The sequence below is a fragment of the Nansenia antarctica genome, assembly GCF_963989245.1.
Source record: "Nansenia antarctica genome assembly, chromosome: 3".
NCBI classification, from domain to species: domain Eukaryota; kingdom Metazoa; phylum Chordata; class Actinopteri; order Argentiniformes; family Microstomatidae; genus Nansenia; species Nansenia antarctica.
The window spans coordinates 1,201,642-1,226,641 of record NC_137688.1 but is presented as its reverse complement, the minus strand read 5'-3'; the positions used below and the strand labels follow the sequence as shown (position 1 = coordinate 1,226,641).

The 25,000-nt window shown below is 47.7% G+C and overlaps 2 protein-coding genes across 3 annotated transcripts in view; both read right to left on the bottom strand.

Moving 5' to 3' along the window:
- The window catches only part of lss (lanosterol synthase (2,3-oxidosqualene-lanosterol cyclase)), a 28,469-nt gene extending 5,284 nt beyond the window's left edge, over positions 1-23,185 (bottom strand). For both annotated transcript variants that reach the window (XM_080526631.1, XM_080526632.1), the window contains exons 1-18: positions 23,155-23,185; positions 18,978-19,143; positions 16,107-16,245; positions 11,907-12,015; positions 11,609-11,730; positions 11,060-11,156; positions 10,203-10,338; positions 9,213-9,321; positions 8,354-8,472; positions 6,461-6,558; positions 5,860-5,887; positions 5,346-5,402; positions 4,699-4,770; positions 4,189-4,239; positions 3,801-3,950; positions 2,909-3,005; positions 1,146-1,251; positions 667-732 (exon numbers count right to left, since the gene is read on the bottom strand). In XM_080526631.1, the coding sequence (XP_080382757.1) occupies positions 667-732; positions 1,146-1,251; positions 2,909-3,005; positions 3,801-3,950; positions 4,189-4,239; positions 4,699-4,770; positions 5,346-5,402; positions 5,860-5,887; positions 6,461-6,558; positions 8,354-8,472; positions 9,213-9,321; positions 10,203-10,338; positions 11,060-11,156; positions 11,609-11,730; positions 11,907-12,015; positions 16,107-16,245; positions 18,978-19,143; positions 23,155-23,168 (1,736 nt within the window). In that variant the 5' untranslated portion in view covers positions 23,169-23,185. The remainder of the gene's footprint in view (positions 1-666; positions 733-1,145; positions 1,252-2,908; positions 3,006-3,800; positions 3,951-4,188; positions 4,240-4,698; positions 4,771-5,345; positions 5,403-5,859; positions 5,888-6,460; positions 6,559-8,353; positions 8,473-9,212; positions 9,322-10,202; positions 10,339-11,059; positions 11,157-11,608; positions 11,731-11,906; positions 12,016-16,106; positions 16,246-18,977; positions 19,144-23,154) is intronic.
- A 1,813-nt stretch (positions 23,186-24,998) lies between these two features.
- The window catches only part of mcm3ap (minichromosome maintenance complex component 3 associated protein), a 34,565-nt gene continuing 34,563 nt past the window's right edge, over positions 24,999-25,000 (bottom strand). The window contains exon 28 of the mRNA XM_080526277.1: positions 24,999-25,000. This exon is cut by the window's right edge and continues 310 nt beyond it. The gene's annotated coding sequence lies outside the window, so the exon portion shown is untranslated.

Genomic DNA, 25,000 nt, shown 5'->3' with positions numbered 1-25,000 from the left:
GACACAGCCTCTACCTCCTGAGACACAGCCTCTACCTCCTGAGACACAGCCTCTACCTCCTGAGACACAGCCTCTACCTCCTGAGACACAGCCTCTACCTCCTGAGACACAGCCTCTACCCCCTGAGACACAGCCTCTACCTCCTGAGACACAGCCTCAACCTCCTGAGACACAGCCTCTACCTCCTGAGACACAGCCTCTACCTCCTGAGACACAGCCTCAACCTCCTGAGACACAGCCTCTACCTCCTGCGCCACAGCCTCTACCTCCTGAGACACAGCCTCTACCTCCACCAGCCTCTACCTCCTGAGACACAGCCTCTACCTCCTGAGACGCAGCCTCTACCTCCTGAGACACAGCCTCTACCTCCTGAGACACAGCCTCTACCTCCTGAGACACAGCCTCTACCTCCTGAGACACAGCCTCTACCGCCTGAGACACAGCCTCTACCTCCTGAGACACAGCCTCTACCTCCTGAGACACAGCCTCTACCTCCTGAGACACAGCCTCTACCTCCTGAGACACAGCCTCTACCTCCTGAGACACAGCCTCTACCTCCTGAGACACAGCCTCTACCTCCTGAGACTAGACCTCCTATTTTCAGATTTCAGAGTTTGGAGAGCAGGGAGAGACAGAGCCTCGGTATGAGCTATAATGGAGGCTTACCCTTCCCATGAGCCATCAGGCTTCTGCACCCTCCTGCAGTACTCCAGTCCTTCCCTGAGAGTGGACCTGAGGGAAACCAGTTAATTACAACTACAATCATATCATTTCCAATTGTTTTCTTTCCCCATATATATTATATATAACTGTATATATACCTCTAAACTAAACTGATGTTTACAACACTACCTCTGCACATACTATATATACGGTAGCATAGTCACCCATCACTACCATTCCTGTTGTATTTATGTTGTGTTCTTATGTCAGTATTTGCACCTTTGGTTAGATGCTAAACTGCATCTAAATTATATAGTACTTGTACTCTGTGATGACAATTAAATTGAATGTAAAGTAATGTAATGTAATCTAGTCTAATCTAACCTAATCTAATCTAGTCTAGTCTAATATAATATAATATAGTCTAGTCTAATCTAGTCTAGTGTCGGGCCTTGGAAGGGCCTGGTGGTCTGGTTGGTCACCTGATCTCGTCAGGCCGGTGTTCGGGGTACACCTGCTGGAAGTGACTGAGGGACTGCATGACCGCTGAGGTGCACTCCACATAGGTGTAGTCTATCATGATGTCACCTGAGAGAGAGAAGGGAGGGGGGGGGAGAGAAAGGAGAGGGAGAGAGAGAGAAAGAGAGGGACACGAGAGTTTGTGTGTGTGTGTGTGAGAACTAAAGAAAAAGACTAGAGCGAGAGAGAGAGAGAAGCATGCATACATTAGCCCCTGTTCTACAGCAGTGCAGGTGCTTAGCCTAGGGCAGGTACTTAGCCTAGGGCAGGTACTTAGTTTAGGGCAGGTGCGTGCCTAGGGCTTACTTTTGGTTGTTATATTCAAATCAATTTGATTGTGTAGGTACAGTGAGCTAATTTGCATTTTTACGGGCTTCACTAGCCAGTAAATAATAATAATAATAATAATAATACATTAGACTTATATAGCGCTTTTCTAGACACCCAAAGACGCTTTACAAACTGAAATGGTCGAGTAGTAATAATAAAAAGAAACAAAAGGTAAATAGAAGAAAGTATATAGGGGGTCTAATTAAGGTAGTGCTGGGGACACATGGGAAGGGGAGGGGGAGAGGGTTAACTGGTGAAGGGGAGGGGGAGAGGGTTAACTGGTGAAGGGGAGGGGGAGAGGGTTAACTGGTGAAGGGGAGGGGGAGAGGGTTAACTGGTGAAGGGGAGGGGGAGAGGGTTAACTGGTGAAGGGGAGGGGGAGAGGGTTAACTGGTGAAGGGGAGGGGGAGAGGGTTAACTGGTGAAGGCGAGGGGGAGAGGGTTAACTGGTGAAGGCGAGGGGGAGAGGGTTAACTGGTGAAGGGGAGGAGGGGGAGAGGGTTAACTGGTGAAGGGGAGGGGGAGAGGGTTAACTGGTGAAGGGGAGGGGGAGAGGGTTAACTGGTGAAGGGGAGGGGGAGAGGGTTAACTGGTGAAGGGGAGGGGGAGAGGGTTAACTGGTGAAGGGGAGGGGGAGAGGGTTAACTGGTGAAGGGGAGGGGGAGAGGGTTAACTGGTGAAGGGGAGGGGGAGAGGGTTAACTGGTGAAGGGGATGGGGAGAGGGTTAACTGGTGAAGGGGAGGGGGAGAGGGTTAACTGGTGAAGGGGAGGGGGAGAGGGTTAACTGGTGAAGGGGAGGGGGAGAGGGTTAACTGGTGATGGGAAGGGGGAGAGGGTTAACTGGTGAAGGGGAGCTTGAAGAGGTGGGTTTTGAGGGCCTGTTTAAATGTTGGCAGGGTGTTGGCCTGTCTGATGTGGTTGGGGAGGGCGTTCCAGAGGGACGGGGCTGCGGCTGAAAGGGCCCCATCACCCCAGGTCCGGAGCTCGGTCTGTAGTACTGTATATATTACAGTATTATATATATATATATATGGTACCAGTCATAATGAGCAGGGAGAGAGAGGACTCACCAAACACCTCTGAGGGGTTGAGTATATATATATATATATGTTACGGTACATGTGGGAATACGGTACATGTGGGAAAACTAGGGTTAGGGTTAGGTGCTACGTCGATTTGGTACATGCTGGCATGTCTAACCCTAATCCTATCCCTATCCCTAACCCTACCCCTAACCTTAACCGTAGCACCCTAGCACCTAACCCTAACCCTAGTTTTCCCACATGTACCGTGTTCCCACATGTACCGTAACATATATATATATATATATATATATATGGTACCAGTCATAATGAGCAGGGAGAGGGAGGGAGAGGGAGGGAGAGAGAGACTCACCAAACACCTCTGAGGGGTTGAGCATCTCCAGCAGTTTCCCGCCTCGCCTGGTCTCATACGTGGCGAAGCCGCCGTCAGAGTTCTTCATGTTCAGCAGCTGAAACAGAAACACGGTCTGAACACACAGAGGTCTGAACACACAGAGGTCTGAACACACAGAGGTCTGAACACACAGAGGTCCACTGAACATTCATGTATCCTTCGTACGACTCAGAGGTTAAATAACCTCTACATAAACAATACAGCCGCTCAAATAAAGCCAGCACTAGACTGGTCTTGAGAGGTGAGCATGCCTTTTCCTTATTGGCAAAATAATATAGTAAGAATGAACTGCAGTGGTAAAAGGTAAACAGACTGACTTATATAGCGCCTTATTCCAAAGCGCTTTACAACAGCCTCTCATTCACCCGTTCACACACACATTCACACACCAATGGCGGCCAAGCTACCATGCAAGGTGCCGGCCCGCTCACTGGGAGCAATTTGGGGTTCAGTGTCTTGCCCAAGGACACTTCAATGTGGGGCTCGAACCGACGATCTGCCAACCTTGCGATCATTAGACGGCGGCTCTACCTCCTGAGACACAGCCTCTACCTCCTGAGACACAGCCTCTACCTCCTGAGACACAGCCTCTACCTCCTGAGACACAGCCTCTACCGCCTGAGACACAGCCTCTACCTCCTGAGACACAGCCTCTACCTCCTGAGACACAGCCTCTACCTCCTGAGACACAGCCTCTACCTCCTGAGACGCAGCCTCTACCTCCTGAGTCACATGAAGGGCTAAAACACAGGGATGGAACACAGGGATGGAACACAGGAATAGAACACAGGGATGGAACACAGGGATGGCCGCTTGTGAAAGAATGAAGTGCAGTGGTCCTGCTCCTCACCACGTTGACAGCATCGTAGAGGCGGTGGGGGGGGATGTGGGGGGTGAGGAGGGGGAGGCGCTCCTGCAGCAGCATCACCGCCTTCAGCCCCTCCGCCGTGCAGTCAGCCACGATCCAGCCACAGTCACGAGTACTGAAGGGGAACCCTCCCTGATACACGCACACACACGCACACGCACACACACACACACACACACGCACACACAGACACAGACACACAGACACACAGACACACATATATACAGACACACACACACATAAAAAAAAAAGAAGAGGAACATTAAATCTGTGTGAGATCAAACCCCTGAGACGTCCTGTGCCTCCCAGCAGAGGCTCACCTATACACACACACACACACACACACACACACACACACACACACACTCACCTTGTTCATCTGCCTGTAGTACTTCTGGTAGTCCGGAGGGTTCTCAGGTATCTGGTGGAATAAAACAACAACAACTTGATGAGGAATTCCTCCAGGAACACGTGGTAGACACACACACAGAGCAGGGGAACGTTCCCTGACCTCTCTGTAGCTTTGAAGTCGTGTTAACTAATAACCACACACACTGATCTGACAGCTGTTTCTCCCTCGTGGCTTTGTGGGAGAAGCTAAGCAGGTAAACTATCTCGCTCTGGGGGAACTGGCCCCAGATCTGAGACTAACGTCTCAGGAACAACGACGCGATCGGTTTGGAATTAGGCCAATGGCATCTTGAACTTGAAGAGCCTCAGACCATCTCACCTGTGTTAGACTGAGAACATCTCACCTGTGTTAGACTGAGAACATCTCACCTGTGTTAGACTGAGACCATCTCACCTGTGTTAGACTGAGACCATCTCACCTGTGTTAGACTGAGAACATCTCACCTGTGTTAGGCTGAGAACATCTCACCTGTGTTAGGCTGAGGAAGCGGTGGGCGTGTCGGAGGCACTCTGCTAACCTGGGGCTGTCCTGTGCCTTTGCCTGAAGGACCCCCCCCCCCGATAGAAAAACACATACAACACGTTAAAAACACATACAACACGTTAAAAACAATAGGAATGTAAACATATCAGCCTCTAAACACATTCTAAGCTATTTACATAATATTGATGAATATTAAAACATTGATGAACTACTGCATGTCACCAATAATCGATATTACATTGATGAAGAGTCTATGGTACTGATAGCCTTTGTGGGGATCCATTTGAGATGAACTTGGGGGAGAGAGAGAGAGAGAGAGAGAGAGAGAGAGAGAGAGAGAGAGAGAGAGAGAGAGAGAGAGGGAGAGAGGGAGAGGGAGAGAGACAAAGAGGGAGAGGGAGAGAGAGTGAGACAGAGAGGGAGAGGGAGAGAAAGAGAGAGAGAGAGAGAGAGAGGGAGAGAGAGAGAGAGAGAGAGGGAGAGAGAGGGAGAGGGAGAGAGAGAGAGGGAGAGAGAGAGAGAGACAGAGAGGGAGAGAGAGAGAGAGAGAGAGAGGGAGAGAGAGGGAGAGGGAGAGGGAGAGAGAGAGAGAGAGAGGAAGAGAGAGAGAGATGGAGATATGAGTACGTCACCTCTAGGAAGGCCTGTACAGCGAAGGCCGTGTCCCACAGCTGTGATCCATTGGTGCCCTGAGAGGGAGCAGAACGCAGAACGTGAGAACTGCACCAGAATGACGACAGGTGTGTTTTATTAGCATATATTTAACACTACAACAGCCATGAGGGGTCATCATTTTTTTACCCCTGTGAGTAAAGAAACATGTTATATCTTTGCACTCGATCAAATTTCAGGACCCTCCTTTCATGACTTGTCCTAGATATGTTGCGTTCTACCACCCAGTATCCTTACATTTTCAACATCACATCAGGATCAGCTAGTATGAAGCTATTTTGCAGTTTTTCTGTGTAGGAAGCAGGCTAATTTACAAGGCGTGCCAACTAGTGGTCGTTGTGTGTAAATAGCAGCTTGAGCATTGTAAAGAGGCGGCTCTTTTAGTCTGTAAAAAAGGCACGGCTGTTCTAGTGTTAAGAGTCATCTGGTACATGAATGGATCAGTCCATCATCGGTGACAAACACCCAGCTTACCTGCATCTTCATACCGTCCAGACCCAGCCTAGAGAGGAGAGAGGAAAGAGCGTTGTTAGTCGACACACACAGCAAGGCCTCCGATCAACCGTTTACCAAAGGAACTAGAAAGCCAAGTAAACCCTAACCCTAACTTAGGATGGTTAAACCCTAACCCTAACTTAGGAGTGTTAAACCCTAACCCTAACTTAGGAGTGTTAAACCCTAACCCTAACTTAGGAGTGTTAAACCCTAACCCTAACTTAGGAGTGTTAAACCCTAACCCTAACTTAGGAGTGTTAAACCATAACCCTAACTTAGGAGTGTTAAACCATAATCCTAACTTAGGACAAGCGCCTTGTTTCAAGGAAGAAGGGGGGGTAACTGACCAGAGGTAGTTAGGGGGGTTAGGGGGGTAACTGACCAGAGGTAGTTAGGGGGGTTAGGAGGGTAACTGACCAGAGGTAGTTAGGGGGGTTAGGGGGGTAACTGACCAGAGGGGGTTAGGGGGGTAACTGACCAGAGGTAGTTAGGGGGGTTAGGGGGGTAACTGACCAGAGGGGGTTAGGGGGGTTAGGAGGGTAACTGACCAGAGGTAGTTAGGGGGGTTAGGGTAACTGACCAGAGGTAGTCTGGGATCCTGGACACGTGCTCCTGGAAGGCGGGGGAGGCGGGGCCGTCTACGTGCCAACGCACCAACATGTTAATGGTCTTAGAGATCTGAGGAGAGACGGTGGGAAACATCACTTCACATTCACTCCAGATTACCCTGGAACAAACTACCCTGGAACAAACTACCCTGGAACAAACTACCCTGGAACAAACTACCCTGGAACAAACTACCCTGGAACAAACTACCCTGGAACAAACTACACTGTGAAGCTCGGGAAGTCCATCTCTGAGCTGAGGACCATCAGCACCGGTTCCCCGCAGGGCTGCGTCCTGTCTCCCCTCCTGTTTTCCCTCTACACCAACTGCTGTACCTCCAGCCACCAGTCGGTCAAGCTCCTCAAGTTCGCGGACGATACCACCCTGGTAGGGCTCATCTCCAGGGGGGATGAATCTGCTTACAGGAGCGAGATCGACTTGGTGGTCTCCTGGTGCACCCGGAACAACCTAGAGCTGAATGCTCTTAAGACAGTGGAGCTGATAGTGGACTTCAGGAGGAACCCACCCCCTCCCTCTCCAATCATACTGGGAGGCACACCAGTCACCACAGTGGAGTCATGCCGCTTCCTTGGGGTGACAGTCTCTCGGGACTTGAAGTGGGGGCCCAACATCGACGCCCTCACAAAAAAGGCCCAGAAGAGACTGTTTTTCCTGAGGCAGCTCAGAAAATTCCACCTACCAAAGACCACGCTGGTGAACTTCTACACGGCCATCATTGAGTCCATCGTCACCTCCGCCATCATCATCTGGTTCCCCGCTGCAGCGGCCAAGGACAAGGCCAAGCTGCACCGGGTGATACGCTCGGCGGAGAGGGTGATTGGCTGCCCTTTGCCCCCCCTTGAGGCCCTGTTTAAAAGTAGGGCTTTGGGGAGGGCCAGGAAGATCATGGCTGACCCCGCACACCCAGGACACGGTCTCTTCGCTCCGCTCCCCTCAGGCAGGAGGGTGCGGTCCCTAAAAACTGTGAAGGCCCGACATGCACACAGCTTTTTCCCCACAGCCATCCGGCTCCTAAATGCCGCTGGGCCCCCCCCCCCCCCCCCCCTGACCTGACCCCTATCTATCTACCCTCCCTCCACCCCCACCCAGAGAGCTTTGGACTGTCTGGATATGAACACTTGAACACTTGATCTCTGCACTTTATATTTATATTAATTATGACTCTTGCACTATGATGTTGGTTTGCACTGTCTTGTCCTGTCTTGCACCTGTCCTGCTGTAAACCCGTGCTCCAATGTCCCAAACCAAATTCCTAACATGTTTACATGTCATGGCAATAAAGTCTTCTGATTCTGATTCTGATTCTGATTCACTGGAACAAACTACACTGGAACAAGGCCTCTGGACTACAGTGCATTCGGAAAGTATTCAGACCCCTTCACTATTTCCACATTTTGTTGTGTTATAGACTCAATTTAAAATGGATTGACACATAACACAACATGTATGTATGTATGCATGTATGTGTAGGTAGGTAGGTAGGTATGTATGTACATACAGTATGTATGGTGTAAATGTAAAATGTCTGTGGCCATAAAGTCAGAACCCTGAGGATACCAGAATTCTAGAGTCATCGAAGAGAATGGATCCATACTCTTCGATGACTCTAGAATTCTGGTATCCTCAGGATTTTTAAAGCATAGAGGGTTGGATGGATGGATGGATGGATGGATGGATGGGTGGATGGAGTAACTGAGGGCTAAGTGCCTTACTCAAGGGCACACTAGTAGTGGTGTGGTTTCAGGCGGGATTTGAACTCACAACCTTCCGATCACAAGTCCAACTCACTATCCACTAGACCACCACTAGTACCATGTAACATGGTCCAGACGTGCTTCCTCCTCACCGGGCCGATGCTGATACACTTGGTGAAGCGGTCGTCAGCCTGGATGTGGTCGTACAGCTCCCTGACCGCCCTGCCCCGCAGAGCAGCCACGTGGTGGGCTTCGTACACGTTCATGACCGCTGAGGAACCACAGAGACGTCTGTGACGGCTGTGGCGCAGGAGGTAGAGGAGCCGCCGTCTAATGATCGCAAGGTCGGCAGTTCGAGCCCCGGCTGGCCACATGTCACATGGGCAAGACACTGAACCCCAAAATTGCTCCCAGTGAGTGGGCCGGCGCCTTGCATGGCAGCTTGCCGCCATTGCTGTGTGAATGTGTGTGAATGGGTGAATGAGAGGCTGTTGTAAAGCGCTTTGGATAAAGGCAGCTATATAAGTCAGTCTGTTAACCGTTTACATCAACAGAAGGAGGAGGAAACGAAGGGAGGAGGAAGCAATGACTGTTTACATGCATATCTAAAGCGCTTTACAACGGCCTCTCATTCACCCATTCACACACACATGGCGGAAAGCTGCCATGCAAGGCGCCGGCCCGCTCACTGGGAGCAATTTGGGGTTCAGTGTCTTGCCCAAGGACACTTCGACATGTGGCCAGCCGGGGCTCGAACCGCCGATCTGCCGACCTTGCGATCATTAGACGCCGACTCTCCCTCCTGAGACACAGCCGGCCTAATAATAATACAAGTACAATAATAACAACAAGAATTAATACAATACAAGTATATAACACCTTTCTAAGACCCAAAGACGCTTAACAATACAAAATGAATGTCAAAAAAGGGGGTAGAGGGGTCATTGCAATATCAGGTGCCTCTGTGAGGTGTTGTTCTGTGCCTTGTGCTGTGAAGGTGTGTTATCTTACTGTAAGCCAGGGTGAGCAGGGTGCTGTGAGGCGTGTACATGTCACACGCGGCCACGTTGTTCCTCTGGGCCGGCCAGTCGATGGTGGCGTAGTCCTGCACATACAGCTCCTGCAGAGCGGAGACACACCAACCTGACGGGTCAGCTGCTGTCCTGACACCACGCACACCCTAACATGCTGTCTGACTATCTGGCCATTCTTCTACCTTCGGTACCGTCAATACTGATTTAGAGTGGAGGTCTGTGAGTGGCTTTGAACAGCCGTGTGAACACCCAGGGCTAACCCTAACCCCCGTGTCTCTAGTTATGGTATGACCCAGGGCTAACCCTAACCCCCGTGTCTCTAGTTATGGTATGACCCAGGGCTAACCCTAACCCCCGTGTCTCTAGTTATGGTATGACCCAGGGCTAACCCTAACCCCCATGTCTCTAGTTATGGTATGACCCAGGGCTAACCCTAACCCCCGTGTCTCTAGTTATGGTATGACCCAGGGCTAACCCTAACCCCCGTGTCTCTAGTTATGGTATGACCCAGGGCTAACCCTAACCCCCGTGTCTCTAGTTATGGTATGACCCTTTTCTTTTCTTTCTTCTTTCAGGACTCGGCGCTCTGCTGACAGCTACATGTTATCTACATCCAGCCCTCACTGATGGGTCTGTTCATGTACACAGAACTTTTGAGCCAGTGTACTGTACAGCAGCTTATATGTAACACCGCGTATATGCTTATATATAACACCGATTGTTTTGATTGTCTTCTCATGTGTTCATGACGTAATTGTAATCTCACGTAGGTGTGTCCTCACAGGTGTGACCTGTTCAACCTAGCCTACCTGTCTATTTAATGGCTGTCACGCACTACGTCGTCAAATAAAATCGACCCTTTTGCATCTGGGAACTAGAGTGTGTGCGGCTTCTAGTCCACGAGTGTCATAATGGATTGAGCGGTGTTGTTGTTGCGCCCCCTGGTGGAACAAACTGGCCACTGCACCTGTCTGAGGCTGAGCACCAGGGGGTCCTCTGGGGCGGTGAGGCGCACGGCGTAGCAGTAGCTCATGGGCAGGTAGACCTGGCGGCAGTGGCACCAGAGGGTGGAGGGGTGGGCGGGCATCCAGGCCGGGAACAGCCTGTCAGGGGTACAGAGAGAGACGAGACACCACCACATCCTTACTGACCAGACGCAGCAGTGCTTTTGTTGTTGAGAGTGAGAACTAAATCTATCGTGTGACGGAAATGTGCAATGTTGCTACTGTTAAATTTTATTTTTTTCTGCTTGTCTGTTATTTATTAGGTTTTTATTCACCAATTTTGTCACTTTGTGAGCTTAGAAGTATACGGTTCTATCTCCGTCTAGGGTAGTTTAGAATGATAAGGTTCTATCTCCGTCTAGGGTAGTTTAGAATGATAAGGTTCTATCTCCGTCTAGGGCAGTTCAGAGATATTGAGCGTCAACGTTTTTACATTCCATTATGTTCTGTGAGATGGAACCTTTGTATTTTATTAATTACTAACTAAAACATTTCTAAGTTTTAAAAATAACACCACACAGGCATTAATAAACACCTAATGGATCAGATTATGTAAAAAACAAAATTTTGACAAAAATGGAGATAGAACCTTATAATTCTAACGTCACGACTTCTTCTTTGTATCTATACTGGTGCGCTTCCTTGGCCAAAAACAGATTTTAATCTCAAGGGAGCTCCTGGTTAAATAAAGGTTACATATTTACATGCATCTGTCAAATCCTACAACACCTGACCAGATTAGATCACATGACAGACTCTAGGCACCAAACGAAAGACGTTCCCCCTAAAAGCACATCCTTCAGGACGTCCTGGAGCGTACCACATCTCTGGGAGGAGGGTGTTCATTCCTTCCCAGCTGTAAACGTTTAGGATGGCCAACCAGAATTTACCCCAGGAAGGGATCCCCACAGCGCCTCCTGTTGAACAGACGTGTCAGCGTTAGACTTTGGGCTGAACAATCAGTATTTAATGGACCTATCGCTGAGCCACACCCCAAAATAGAAATTGTCCAATCATATCACAGTAAAAGTCACTACAGGCAGAAAACTCGGACAAACAACTCGCTAATATCTGATGGTGAAAAGCTTCTAGACGAAATATGGTAGTAACATGTCTATTACTTGCTGTGTTAAATCAGAAATTTGAACTCCCGCCATTGTAAGTCATTGAATGTCATTCAGTCACGGTCGGTCAGTCAGTCACAGTCAGCGAAGCGTTGTTTGTTTGTCCGAGTTTTCAAAGGGGGCGTGGCTTAGCGATAGGTCCATTGAGGAGAGAATTATTCAACTGAAGTTCATCAATTTACCATAATATTAAATAATAAGTAACAATGACAGAAATCACAAGCAGGATTGTAAAGCGTGATGACCTTTGCTGTGCAGGTCGTTCCTGGCCCGAACCATATCCGGGTCGTCTGGCCCCACTCCCAGAATCCTCAGGGTCACGTAGCTCAGGGCGGTCCCAAAGACTGTGGACTTGTCCTCGATATGCCTGACCAGAACAACAATACAAAATGCCTCTTCTTAGATTCACATTGCCAATACACCCATTTACATGTAGCATTTTTTTGGCATTTTATTTTGGCTTTTTTTTGGGGGGGGGGGGTTGGCATTTCTGGGCATTTTTTTGGGGGGGGGTAATTCTAACGTCACGACTAGTCCACTTACAGGCCCCAGCCTCCGTCAGCCAGCTGCACAGAGCGCAGGTACCTCACCATCTCCTGCCTCCACGCCTCCGGCAGAGGGATCTGAGCCACGTGACACGTGATCAGGAGACCTGCGGGGCAGGACACAGACAGAGAGGACACAGACAGAGAGGACAGACAGACAGAGAGGACACAGACAGAGAGGACAGACAGACAGACAGAGAGGACACAGACAGAGAGGACACAGACAGAGAGGACACAGACAGAGAGGACAGACAGACAGAGAGGACAGACAGAGAGGACAGACAGACAGAGAGGACAGACAGACAGACAGAGAGGACACAGACAGAGAGGACACAGACAGACAGAGAGGACACAGACAGAGAGGACAGACAGACAGAGAGGACACAGACAGAGAGGACAGACAGAGAGGACACAGACAGACAGAGAGGACAGACAGACAGAGAGGACACAGACAGACAGAGAGGACAGACAGACAGAGAGGACACAGACAGAGAGGACAGACAGACAGAGAGGACAGACAGACAGAGAGGACAGACAGAGAGGACACAGACAGAGAGGACAGACAGAGAGGACAGACAGAGAGGACACAGACAGACAGAGAGGACAGACAGACAGAGAGGACACAGACAGAGAGGACACAGACAGACAGAGAGGACAGACAGACAGAGAGGACACAGACAGAGAGGACAGACAGACAGAGAGGACAGACAGACAGAGAGGACAGACAGAGAGGACACAGACAGAGAGGACAGACAGAGAGGACAGACAGAGAGGACACAGACAGAGAGGACAGACAGAGAGGACACAGACAGAGAGGACAGACAGACAGAGAGGACAGACAGACAGACAGAGAGGACAGACAGACAGAGAGGACAGACAGACAGACAGAGAGGACACAGACAGAGAGGACACAGACAGAGAGGACAGACAGACAGAGAGGACAGACAGACAGAGAGGACACAAACAGACAGACAGACAGAGAGGACACAGACAGACAGACAGAGAGGACAGACAGAGAGGACACAGACAGAGAGGACAGACAGACAGAGAGGACAGACAGACAGAGAGGACAGACAGACAGACAGAGAGGACACAGACAGATAGGACAGACAGAGAGGACACAGACAGACAGACAGAGAGGACAGACAGACAGACAGATAGATAGGACACAGACAGAGAGGACAGACAGAGAGGACAGACAGAGAGGACACAGACAGAGAGGACAGACAGACAGAGAGGACACAGACAGAGAGGACAGACAGACAGAGAGGACAGACAGACAGAGAGGACAGACAGACAGACAGAGAGGACACAGACAGAGAGGACAGACAGACAGACAGAGAGGACAGACAGACAGACAGAGAGGACACAGACAGAGAGGACAGACAGACAGACAGAGAGGACAGACAGACAGAGAGGACACAGACAGAGAGGACAGACAGACAGAGAGGACAGACAGACAGAGAGGACAGACAGACAGAGAGGACACAAACAGACAGACAGACAGATAGGACACAGACAGACAGACAGAGAGGACAGACAGAGAGGACACAGACAGAGAGGACAGACAGAGAGGACACAGACAGAGAGGACAGACAGAGAGGACACAGACAGAGAGGACAGACAGAGAGGACAGACAGAGAGGACACAGACAGAGAGGACAGACAGAGAGGACACAGACAGAGAGGACACAGACAGACAGACAGAGAGGACAGACAGACAGAGAGGACACAGACAGAGAGGACAGACAGACAGAGAGGACAGACAGACAGAGAGGACACAGACAGAGAGGAGGACACAGACAGAGAGGACACAGACAGAGAGGACACAGACAGAGAGGACAGACAGAGAGGACAGACAGAGAGGACACAGACAGAGAGGACACAGACAGAGAGGACACAGAAGGTAAAAAAAAACATCAGAGCAAGACTAAAGTTTGACAGAGAACACCTCGACAAACACCAGGACTTCTGGAACAGTGTTCTTTGAACCGATGAAACCATTGAACCAAGTTGAATTATTTGGGCATATAACATAAGACATGTTTATATATAACATGTGGGAATACGGTACATGTGGGAAAGCTAGGGTTAGGGTTAGGTGCTAGGGTGACTTGGTACATGCTGGCATGTCTAACCCTAACCCTGAACTTAACCCTAACCCTAACCTTAACCCTAATCCTAACCCTACCCCTAATCCTAATCCTAATCCTAACTGTAGCACCCTAGCACCTAACCCCAACCCTAGTTTTCCCACATGTACCGTATTCCCACATGTACCGTATTCCCACATGTACCGTAACATATACAGTATATAACATAAGACATGTTTGGCGCAAACCAAAGACAACATTTGAGCACATAATCACATCACATATCATATCATTTGTGAAGCGTGGGGGTGGACATGTCCTGGTCTGGGGCTGTCTCTCTGCAGCAGGGCCTGGCCAGCTCACCCTCAGAGAAGCACTATGAACTCTTTATTGCATCAGAGGGCGCTTGAGGAAAATGTGAGATCATCCGTCCAAAACTGTAAGCTGAAGCAGATGTGGGCCAATGCAACATGACAATAACCCAAAACATTCCAGTAAATCCACCAAGGAACGGCTCAGAAGAAAGAAATGGAGAGTTCTGGAATGGCCAAGTCAAAGCCCGGATCATAACCCTATTGAGATGCTGTGGGGTGATTTGAAACGGGCTGTGCATGCAAGACACCCTTCAAACACCACACAGCTGAGAGAACTCTGCATGGAGGAATGGGAAACACTTTCTCCCAGTCGATGTCAGAGAGTGGTAGACAGTTAGAGGAAACGTTAGAGGTTATTTCAGCCGAAGGCGGCAACACCAGCTATGAGAGCATAGGGTGTCCAAACATTTTCCTTAGTAGGAATTACCATCTTTGTTCATTTTTTGTAAAAAAAATAATATATATATAACAAAGTTAAAATGTCATTGTTTTTGGTTCTATTACATCACCTTTATCTATAGATCCCAGCTCAGTGGCCTTGCGGTTAGAGTGTCCGCCCTGAGATTGGGAGGTTGTGAGTTCGATCCCCGGCCGAGTCGTACCAAAGACTATAAACATGGTACCCGATGCCTCCCTGCTTTGGCACTCAGCATTAAGGGTTGGATTGGGGGGGGGTAAGACCCTGCGACATACCAGCGTCATGTCCAGGGGGGTGTACTTACTTGTACATCAAGCTGCCCAGTTGCAAACAGGAGACAGACTCCTGCCCCCTAAGGGACAGTACTGTAGGCTTGAGAGGACCATCGCTTCTCAAGGCTTACTTACTTATCTATAGAAATTGTTTGAAAGAAGATCACATTTTGATATGTCCATATTTCTTAAAATTCTTTCCTATGACTGAAATGTATTGTTTGTTTTATTTGCAGTATGTACCCAATTCAACCCAAACTGTTTGGATTTGCTATCGTCATTTTAGTTTTTAGTTTGTTTGTTTGTGTTTGATTGGTTGGTTGGTTCTCTGTTCTTTTCAACATGATCATTTGTGAAGTACCAGGAAGTATTCTGGAATTGAGCAATAAAAAGTAAAAGCTGTGTTACATGTTTCCCCTGGTTTAGGCTCATATTGGGGGAGTTTCAGGCTGATCCCAGATCTCCTGTGGGCCTCTGGCTACCTGGGAACAGGGGCGTTACTCCACCAGGGACAGGGGGGACATAACCCCCCCCACTTTTCAAAAACCTAGATTCTGTCCCCCCCACTTTTTAACACGATAACGTAAAATTGTTGGCTGCCACCAAAATGAAGGTAATGTTACTGTTGGTGTCCAGCATGTCTACAGCTAGTTTGTAAAGTCTTTTAACTGACCGTCCGTAAATTAACTGATTTCAGAGCTTTCTGAAATCTGTATTTACGAAATGTGTTTATTATTAAGCTTCGTCTTTTGATGTGCCTGCTGCTCATAGCACAACCGTTTATGCTCGTCAACAGAGTGATGTGTGGAGTTCTTCTTCATAGATCTAGCCTCTTAATTCTGCCCTCAAAGTGCACCAAATTGATGCATTTTACTTTCAAATGTAAAAAAATACATCTTCCGTGTCCCCCCCCCCCACTTCCACTTCCCAAACCAATGTTTTGCCCTCGCCTGGGAGCAGGAAGACAGGTTACCTGGGAGCAGACAGACAGGTTACCTGGGAGCAGACAGACAGGTTACCTGGGAGCAGACAGACAGGTTACCTGGGAGCAGGAAGAGGGGTCCTCCGTAGTCCCCGGCCCAGTGTCCGTCCTCCGCCTGCAGGAGGCTGTAGAAGTCCATGCCCTTCCTGGCTGCCGCCACGGCGCTCTGGGCGGGGGGGGAGTCAGGCAGGAAGCTGCTCTGTGGGGGGGGGGGGGGGCAGACGACGGGAAGCCTTATTTTCGTAGTTTTTTCGTACCCGCATTCAGCGTAATGTGCACGCCCACCTGCCTCTGATTGGCCGAACGTTCCCAGTCTCAAAAATGTATAAACAAAGATGGCGGACGTTTATACGGGAGCTATTTGGGCAACCCCATATTAAACGTTCACGGAGCAAAATTATGAATTATTTGTTTGATTTGTTTTAGCGGTGGTTATCTTAGTTAGATCACGACTGAACTAGTTATGTGCAGTTATGTGTGTTGCATTTATTAAGTTTGCTCAACCAGGCCCAGTTGCTGGTTAGCGATGAGATTCGGAATCCCTTAACCCTAACCTTAACTCTAACCCTTTTTTCCCGGGAGGCAGGTGGCTAAAGTAGTCAGGAGCTTCGCTGAAGGTGGGCGTACGTCCGGCCAATCAGAGGCAGGTGGGCGTGCATTACGCTGAATGCGGGTACGAAAAAAAAAACGCGACGGGAACAGTCTGACTAGGATTGTTATGTATCGAAGGGTTCTTTTTTTTTGCTATGTGAGCCACCGTAGTAGGAATGAAGAAAAGCTGTTCCTACAACAGCATGTTTGGATACTGGATTCTGATTGGCTAGCAACAGTGGTAAATATCTCAACAACCCACAGTTCAGACCGCATCTCCAGTATCAATGCGCCTCCCAATCAGTCTGATTAAGAACACCTGTGCTGACCTACAATGCAATGGTTGATCTGGTTTATGGGACTGTATTCTGTGGCGGAAGGATATATGTATTCTGAAACGATTAATGATTGTAAATACATGAAGGTAATGTTACAACTGTGTATTTATTTGTTATATTATGTGGCGGCTGTTGCAGTGGCGTACCGCAAAATCCCGAGGCCCCCCCGCAAGGTGGCGGCGGGGGCCCTTTCGCAACGGAGGTAAAAAAAATAAAATAATAATAATAACAAAATATTTTAAAACGTGCGTTTTTTAGAGGCCGATGCGTTATTGACGTTGCGAAATTTCGCAATATGCACTCTACATTCTAAATGCTTGACTTAGCAAAAGGTACAAACAAGTGAGAGCAATAACTAAAACCAAATGGTAGACTACATCAGTAGAATGTATTATAAGTAGAAAAGTACAAGCTTTATTTCTTTTAACAAAGTGTGGTGTGCACAGCAGCGCGATATCTGTAAACATACAAGCTGTAGACTCTCCGCTAAGGGTTGCCAGATGGGATTGAGAATTTCCAACCTAACCAATCTAAAAACTTCTAAATCCACCAAAAACCAGCCCATCTGGCAACCCTGGCTCCGCTGCATCAGAGTCTACTTGTTGCGTAAAATTGGCCAGGGTTAGTCAAATCCTTTGTTGGACATCTCGTTTCTTAAGTCCTGGTATATTGTGGCATTTCTTTACTGTTTGCCATCTGGTCTAGGAATACCCAGGGAGACGCAGACAGCAGAAGTAGAATAGAATAGTAGAATAGAAAAAGAAACAGCTATATATAGCCTAACCATGCTGAATTACTGTATGTACCTGTATGATGCACTGACAGCCTGTGACTGAGTGTGAACCTGGCCGGACCCTGCCCTTCTGCCTGAGTTTGAGTATGATGCTGCCCAAATACATTTTATTGTTTAGTGCTGTACGCTTTCGTGGTATTATATTGTGTGAATTATCATCTGTATGTTGTTTTTCTTTCACTCGACTAACCGCCGAGATAATACTTGAGACATGTACTTCCGTAAACATAATTTTTTATTTGATTTTTTTACAATATCGGACCGACAGTCCCACATATAGCGGCTATAATGTCCGAATAGAGAATCTACCACCACCTAAAGAATGCTTATTGTACTTTGTATTGTATTTTCGCTTGCTCATTTTCCTTGTGTCTCGCTGCCTACGTGTGACGTCAAAGTCATGTTGCTATTGGATACGGCTAACTATGTATATATTTTTTAATATAAGCCTATATATTAAAATTAAGGTTGACACAATGAAGGGCCACTTATTTTCTTTGTTTTATATTTGTTTAAATTATAAAAAAAATAAAAATAATTTGGATCCAATGTTAGGGGGCCCCCTAGTGGCTGGGGCCCCCCCGCGGTGCGTCGCTTGCGGGCCCGTCCGCTACGCCACTGGGCTGTTGTAGAAAAGCAATTCACCATTCAAGGGCGGGGGGGTGTGGACTCATTTACCACTGTACAGGGTTTTCCTACTCGGCTTCGCCTCGTGCCACAACCCTGTACCAGTGGTAAATGAGTCCACAACCCCCTTCCTCTCATGGTACATTCCTTCCATAGGTAACGAGTGTTGCCCGGTCGAGGGTGGAAGTGATACCATGCCTGTACACCTGCTTTGGGGTTAGCCGAGGTCTGTGCAGGGGTGTAGTGGGGTGTAGTGGGGTGTAGTGGGCGTTCCACCACCAAAAATGGCAGGGGTGGAGAGAGACCCACCACCAAAAATTACCCCTTCAACTACCCCTACCATGACAACAACCATCCACAAATGTCCCCGTTGCAATAAAATCTGTGGATCAATGATCGGCCTCTACAGCCACCTGAAGACCCACCAACCAGACGCACAACAGGAGGACAATCATACTCTACCCAGAGTGACCGCCGATGACGATGAAGGTGTGTGTGTGTGTGTGTCCCCTCTACTCCCCTGGGTGTGTGTGTGTGTGTGTGTGTGTGTGTGAAGAATGGACACTGGACAAGATATCCTACCGTATCCAGACCCAGGGAATGAGCTTCCAGCATGGTCTGCTCTCTGTCTGCCTCCTGCTCCTCCATATAGCGCCAGGTCTGCCTGCCCTCCACGCTACTCAGCCTCCAGCGACTCAGCTCCGTCACCGGCTCTGTCTTGTAGGGTCCCCCCCGCCTCCGAAGACACCTGTGGTAAATGGTAAATCGTTAGAGTTATAAGGTTCTATCTCCATTTTTGTCTAAAATTTAGTTTTTTACATAATCTGGTCCATTAGGTGTTTATTAATGCCTGTGTGGTGTTATTTTTAAAATGTTGACATTTTTTAGTTAGTAATTCATAAAATACAAAGGTTCCATCTCACAAAACATAATGGAATGTAAAAACTGAACTACCCTAAACGGAGATAGAACCTTCTAATTCTAAGCTCACGAAATGGTAAACAGACTGACTTATATAGCTATGCCTTTATCCAAATCGCTTTACAACGGCCTCTCATTCACCCGTTCACACACACATTCACACACCAATGGCAATGGCCAAGCTACCATGCAAGGCGCCGGCCGGCCCCGCTCATTGGGAGCAATTTGGGGTTCAGTGTCTTGCCCCAAGGACACTTCGACATGTGGCCAGCCAGGGCTGGAACCGCCGATCTGCCAACCTGGCGATCATAAGACGGCGGCTCTACCTCCAGAGACACAGACTCTACCTCCTGAGACACAGCCTCTACCTCCTGAGACACAGCCTCTACCTCCTGAGACACAGCCTCTACCTCCTGAGACACAGCCTCTACCTCCTGAGACACAGCCTCTACCTCCTGCGCCACAGCCTCTACCTCCACCAGCCTCTACCTCCTGAGACACAGCCTCTACCTCCTGAGACACAGCCTCTACCTCCTGAGACACAGCCTCTACCTCCACCAGCCTCTACCTCCTGAGACACAGCCTCTACCTCCACCAGCCTCTACCTCCTGAGACACAACCTCTACCCCCTGAGACACAGCAGCCTCTACCTCCTGAGACACAGCCTCTACCTCCTGAGACACAGCCTCTACCTCCTGAGCCACAGCCTCTACCTCCTGAGACACAGCCTCTACCTCCTGAGACACAGCCTCTACCTCCTGAGACACAGCCTCTACCTCCTGAGCCACAGCCTCTACCTCCTGAGACACAGCCTCTACCTCCTGAGACACAGCCTCTACCTCCTGAGACACAGCCTCTACCTCCTGAGACACAGCCTCTACCTCCACCAGCCTCTACCTCCTGAGACACAGCCTCTACCTCCTGAGACACAGCCTCTACCCCCTGAGACACAGTGTGTGTGTGTGTGTGTGTGTGTGTGTGTGTGTGTGTGACATTGACAATGCGAGCGTGAGGTTGTGTAATTCAGCACCCTACTAGTGCAAAGAAGGTTGAGTCCTATCAGCATTGTACTTCTTCCGTTAGCAATAGTGAGTCCATTGTGCTTTTAGTTTTTCATTTAACCTGTATTCCTCCAGCCAGGTGAGTCTCTCATTGAGATCAATTATATTCATACAAGATAAAAACAAAACACACGTTTTTGTGTAAAGCTTATCACACACAGGAGCAGCGCTACATCATTGTATTCCAATGCAATATCATATTTTATATCATGTTTTTAAATATAGATCATTAATAATTCATTACCAAGCGCACACATGTACTGTAGATAAGTGACTAAATAAAATCAAACAGGAGGCTATAAATACGTCCACCTTTAGTCACCTTAAACACGCTTATTAAACAACATTTTACATAATCTGATCCATTATGTGTTTATTAATGCCTGTGTGGTGTTATTTTTTAAAATGTTTACATGTTTGAGTTAGTAATTAATAAAATACAAAGGTTCCATCTCACAAAACATAATGGAATGTAAAAACTTTGACGCTCAATAAATATGACCTCCTAATATGACCTCCTAACCCTAAATTCATCAAATTACCATTTTTAGTTCTTTACAACCTATAAAATGTTTTGAAACTCTGTTGTGCATAATAATTTGGAACAGTGCATTTTGAGTTTTTGATTTTTTTTAAAAATACTGTTATCATTGGGAGGTTTGTTCAATAAAATTTGAATTATACTCTAACGGTTGATGACTTGAAAATTATACTGATTGTCATTTGCATCGACTATTTAGGAAAATCTGAGAAAAATATCATTTGCATAATAATTTGGAACGCAGTGTATGCCTTTATCCAAAGCGCTGTACAACGGCCTCTCATTCACCCATTCACACACACATTCACACACCAATGGCGGCAAGCTACCATGCAAGGCGCCGGCCGGCCCGCTCACTGGGAGCAATTTGGGGTGTCAGTGTCTTGCCCCAAGGACACTTCGACATGTGGCCAGCCGGGGCTCGAACCGCCGATCTGCCGACCTTGCGATCGTTAGACGCCGGCTCTACCTCCAGAGACAAAGACTTTACCTCCTGAGACACAGCCTCTACCTCCTGAGACACAATCTCTACCTCCTGAGACACAGCCTCTACCTCCTAAGACACAGCCTCTACCTCCTGAGACACAGCCTCTACCTCCTGAGACACAGCCTCTACCTCCACCAGCCTCTACCTCCTGAGACACAGCCTCTACCTCCTGAGACACAACCTCTACCTCCTGAGACACAGCCTCTACCTCCTGAGACACAACCTCTACCTCCTGAGACATAGCCTTTACCTCCTGAGACACAGCCTCTACCTCCACCAGCCTCTACCTCCTGAGACACAACCTCTACCTCCTGAGACACAGCCTCTACCTCCTGAGACACAGCCTCTACCTCCTGAGACACAGCCTCTACCTCCACCAGCCTCTACCTCCTGAGCCACAGCCTCTACCTCCTGAGACACAGCCTCTACCTCCTGAGACACAGCCTCTACCTCCTGAGACACAGCCTCTACCTCCTGAGCCACAGCCTCTACCTCCTGAGACACAGACACCTCTACCTCCTGAGACACAGCCTCTCCCTCTACCAGCCTCTACCTCCTGAGACACAACCTCTACCTCCTGCGCCACAGCCTCTACCTCCTGAGACACAGACACCTCTACCTCCTGAGACACAGCCTCTACCTTCTGAGACACAGCCTCTACCTCCTGAGACACAGCCTCTACCTCCTGAGACACAGCCTCTACCTCCTGCGCCACAGCCTCTACCTCCTGAGACACAGCCTCTACCTCCTGAGACACAGCCTCTACCTCCTGAGACACAGCCTCTACCTCCTGAGACACAGCCTCTACCTCCTGAGACACAGCCTCTACCTCCTGAGCCACAGCCTCTACCTCCTGAGACACAGCAGCTCTACCTCCTGAGACACAGCCTCTACCTCCTGAGACACAGCAGCTCTACCTCCTGAGACACAGCCTCTACCTCCTGAGACACAGCCTCTACCTCCTGAGACACAGCCTCTACCTCCTGAGACACAGCCTCTACCTCCTGAGACACAGTGTGTGTGTGTGTGTGTGTGTGTGTGTGTGTGTGTGTGTGTGTGTGTGAGTGTGTGAGTGTGTGTGTGTGTGTGTGTGTGTGACATTGACAATGCGAGCGTGAGGTTGTGTAATTCAGCACCCAACTAGTGCAAAGAAGGTTGAGTCCTATCAGCATTGTACTTCTTCCGTTCGCAATAGTGAGTCCATTGTGCTTTTAGTTTTTCATTTAACCTGTATTCCTCCAGCCAGGTGAGTCTCTCATTGAGATCAATTATATTCATACAAGATAAAAACAAAACACACGTTTTTGTGTAAAGCTTATCACACACAGGAGCAGCGCTACATCATTGTATTCCAATGCAATATCATATTTTATATCATGTTTTTAAATATAGATCATTAATAATTCATTACCAAGCGCACACATGTACTGTAGATAAGTGACTAAATAAAATCAAACAGGAGGCTATAAATACGTCCACCTTTAGTCACCTTAAACACGCTTATTAAACAACATTTTACATAATCTGATCCATTAGGTGTTTATTAATGCCTGTGTGGTGTTATTTTTAAAAATGTTTACATGTTTGAGTTAGTAATTAATAAAATACAAAGGTTCCATCTCACAAAACATAATGGAATGTAAAAACTTTGACGCTCAATATCTCTGAACTGCCCTAAACGGAGATGGAACCTTAACCACCTTTAGTCACCTTAAACACGCTTACAATGTTACATGTTAATTAACTTACGTCCCATCAGTCATGCTTAGCGGGGCTGAGATGAACGAACTACAACCAGAGGTGGATACAGCCGATCAACAGGTTGGCCCCTTTAAACGTGTGCCTCTGGGTAATGTAGTCTCACATACAACACACTTCCGTTGACTTACAGCTCATTCTCCTGACTAAAGAACTGCGTTTCCCGTGTTGCTGAAGCGAAGCCATCCGATGCGACTTCTGCATGGAGAGACATGAGCAGACCGGACGGCTGGCCAATCACACAGCAGTGGGCGGAGACAGAGGTCCAATCACACAGCGGTGGGCGGACAGAGGTCCAATCAACGTGGTTCGTCTAACGAACAGTAACCAGAATTCCCCACCCTTTCGTACTCATGTATAATATAATTATTATTTATGTATGTATGATTATAATTAATAGTAATAATAATAATAATAATAATTAATAAGTATTATTATAATTATATTATAATATCTATGTTCGTACTGCTCTCAAGGGCTTTTTCTCATAACTTCAGACAAACAAGGTCTCGAGGAGGGAAGAAATGATGCTGTTAGATTACAGAGGAGAATGTACACGCGCTCTGCTATAAGATATTAATTTGGGCAAGTACATATTTTACTGAGTTGAGTTACTAAATGGCCTAAATGTAAAATAATACAAATAATAATAATAATACAAATAATAATACAAATATTAGTAATAACAATAATAACAACAATAATAATAACAATAAAAATACAAATGATAAATAAATGTTTTTTTGTAATAATAACAATAATAATAATAATGCATTTTATTTGTATTGCCCTTTTCATTTAAAAGAATCTCAGAGTGCTACAGAGTAAAAAAAAGCAGCCATTTTTTTTACTCTAAAAGCAGCCATAGTAAAAAAAAAAAAGCAGAACAAATCACAAGAATTAACAGGTTTTAGCAGTCAAAGGCCTTTTTGAATAAAAAGGTTATAAGGCCTGTCTTAAAAGAGTCCAGGCTCTGTACTGCCCTTAGCTGGCTAGGAAGGCTGTTCCCTTAGCTGGCTAGGAAGGCTGTTCCCTTAGCTGGCTAGGAAGGCTGTTCCCTTAGCTGGCTAGGAAGGCTGTTCCCTTAGCTGGCTAGGAAGGCTGTTCCCTTAGCTGGCTAGGAAGGCTGTTCCCTTAGCTGGCTAGGAAGGCTGTTCCCTTAGCTGGCTAGGAAGGCTGTTCCCTTAGCTGGCTAGGAAGGCTGTTCCCTTAGCTGGCTAGGAAGGCTGTTCCCTTAGCTGGCTAGGAAGGCTGTTCCAGAGGCGCGGCGCAGCCGAGCAGAAGACGCGGTCCCCCATGGTGCGGAGCCTGGTATTGGGGACCTGGGGGAGCAAGCTGTTTGAAGATCTTAGGGTGCAGTTTCTTAGCAACTCCACCATTCACGATTTGACAACAAACGAATGAACGATGTTTCAATCGATCTCATGAGAAGTAAAACACATTTTATTCAGTTTTACATGAAACACACACACTACTTAAACACACACACTACTTAAACACACACTCTACTTAAAGCTAAAGCATTTGAGACGCACATAATACAGCTCAAGATTATAAAACATAGGCACAAACAAAACCAATGCAATTAATTCGCGTCAGACATTTGGCGTATATGGACATGAATATGGACAAACCACGCTTGTGACTTTAAAAACATCTGCTAGACGACTAAGCAACTCAGTTAGGTTCATCATTTTGCAACTGTCTTACTAAAATAAAAGTCATGTTTTGTCTCAGGCTGTCAAGCAACAACGTCGGCCTGTTAGTGACTTACTGAATGATATATATACGTGACACATATGAACAAATCAACTCCCATTCTGCAAAAGTATTGTAC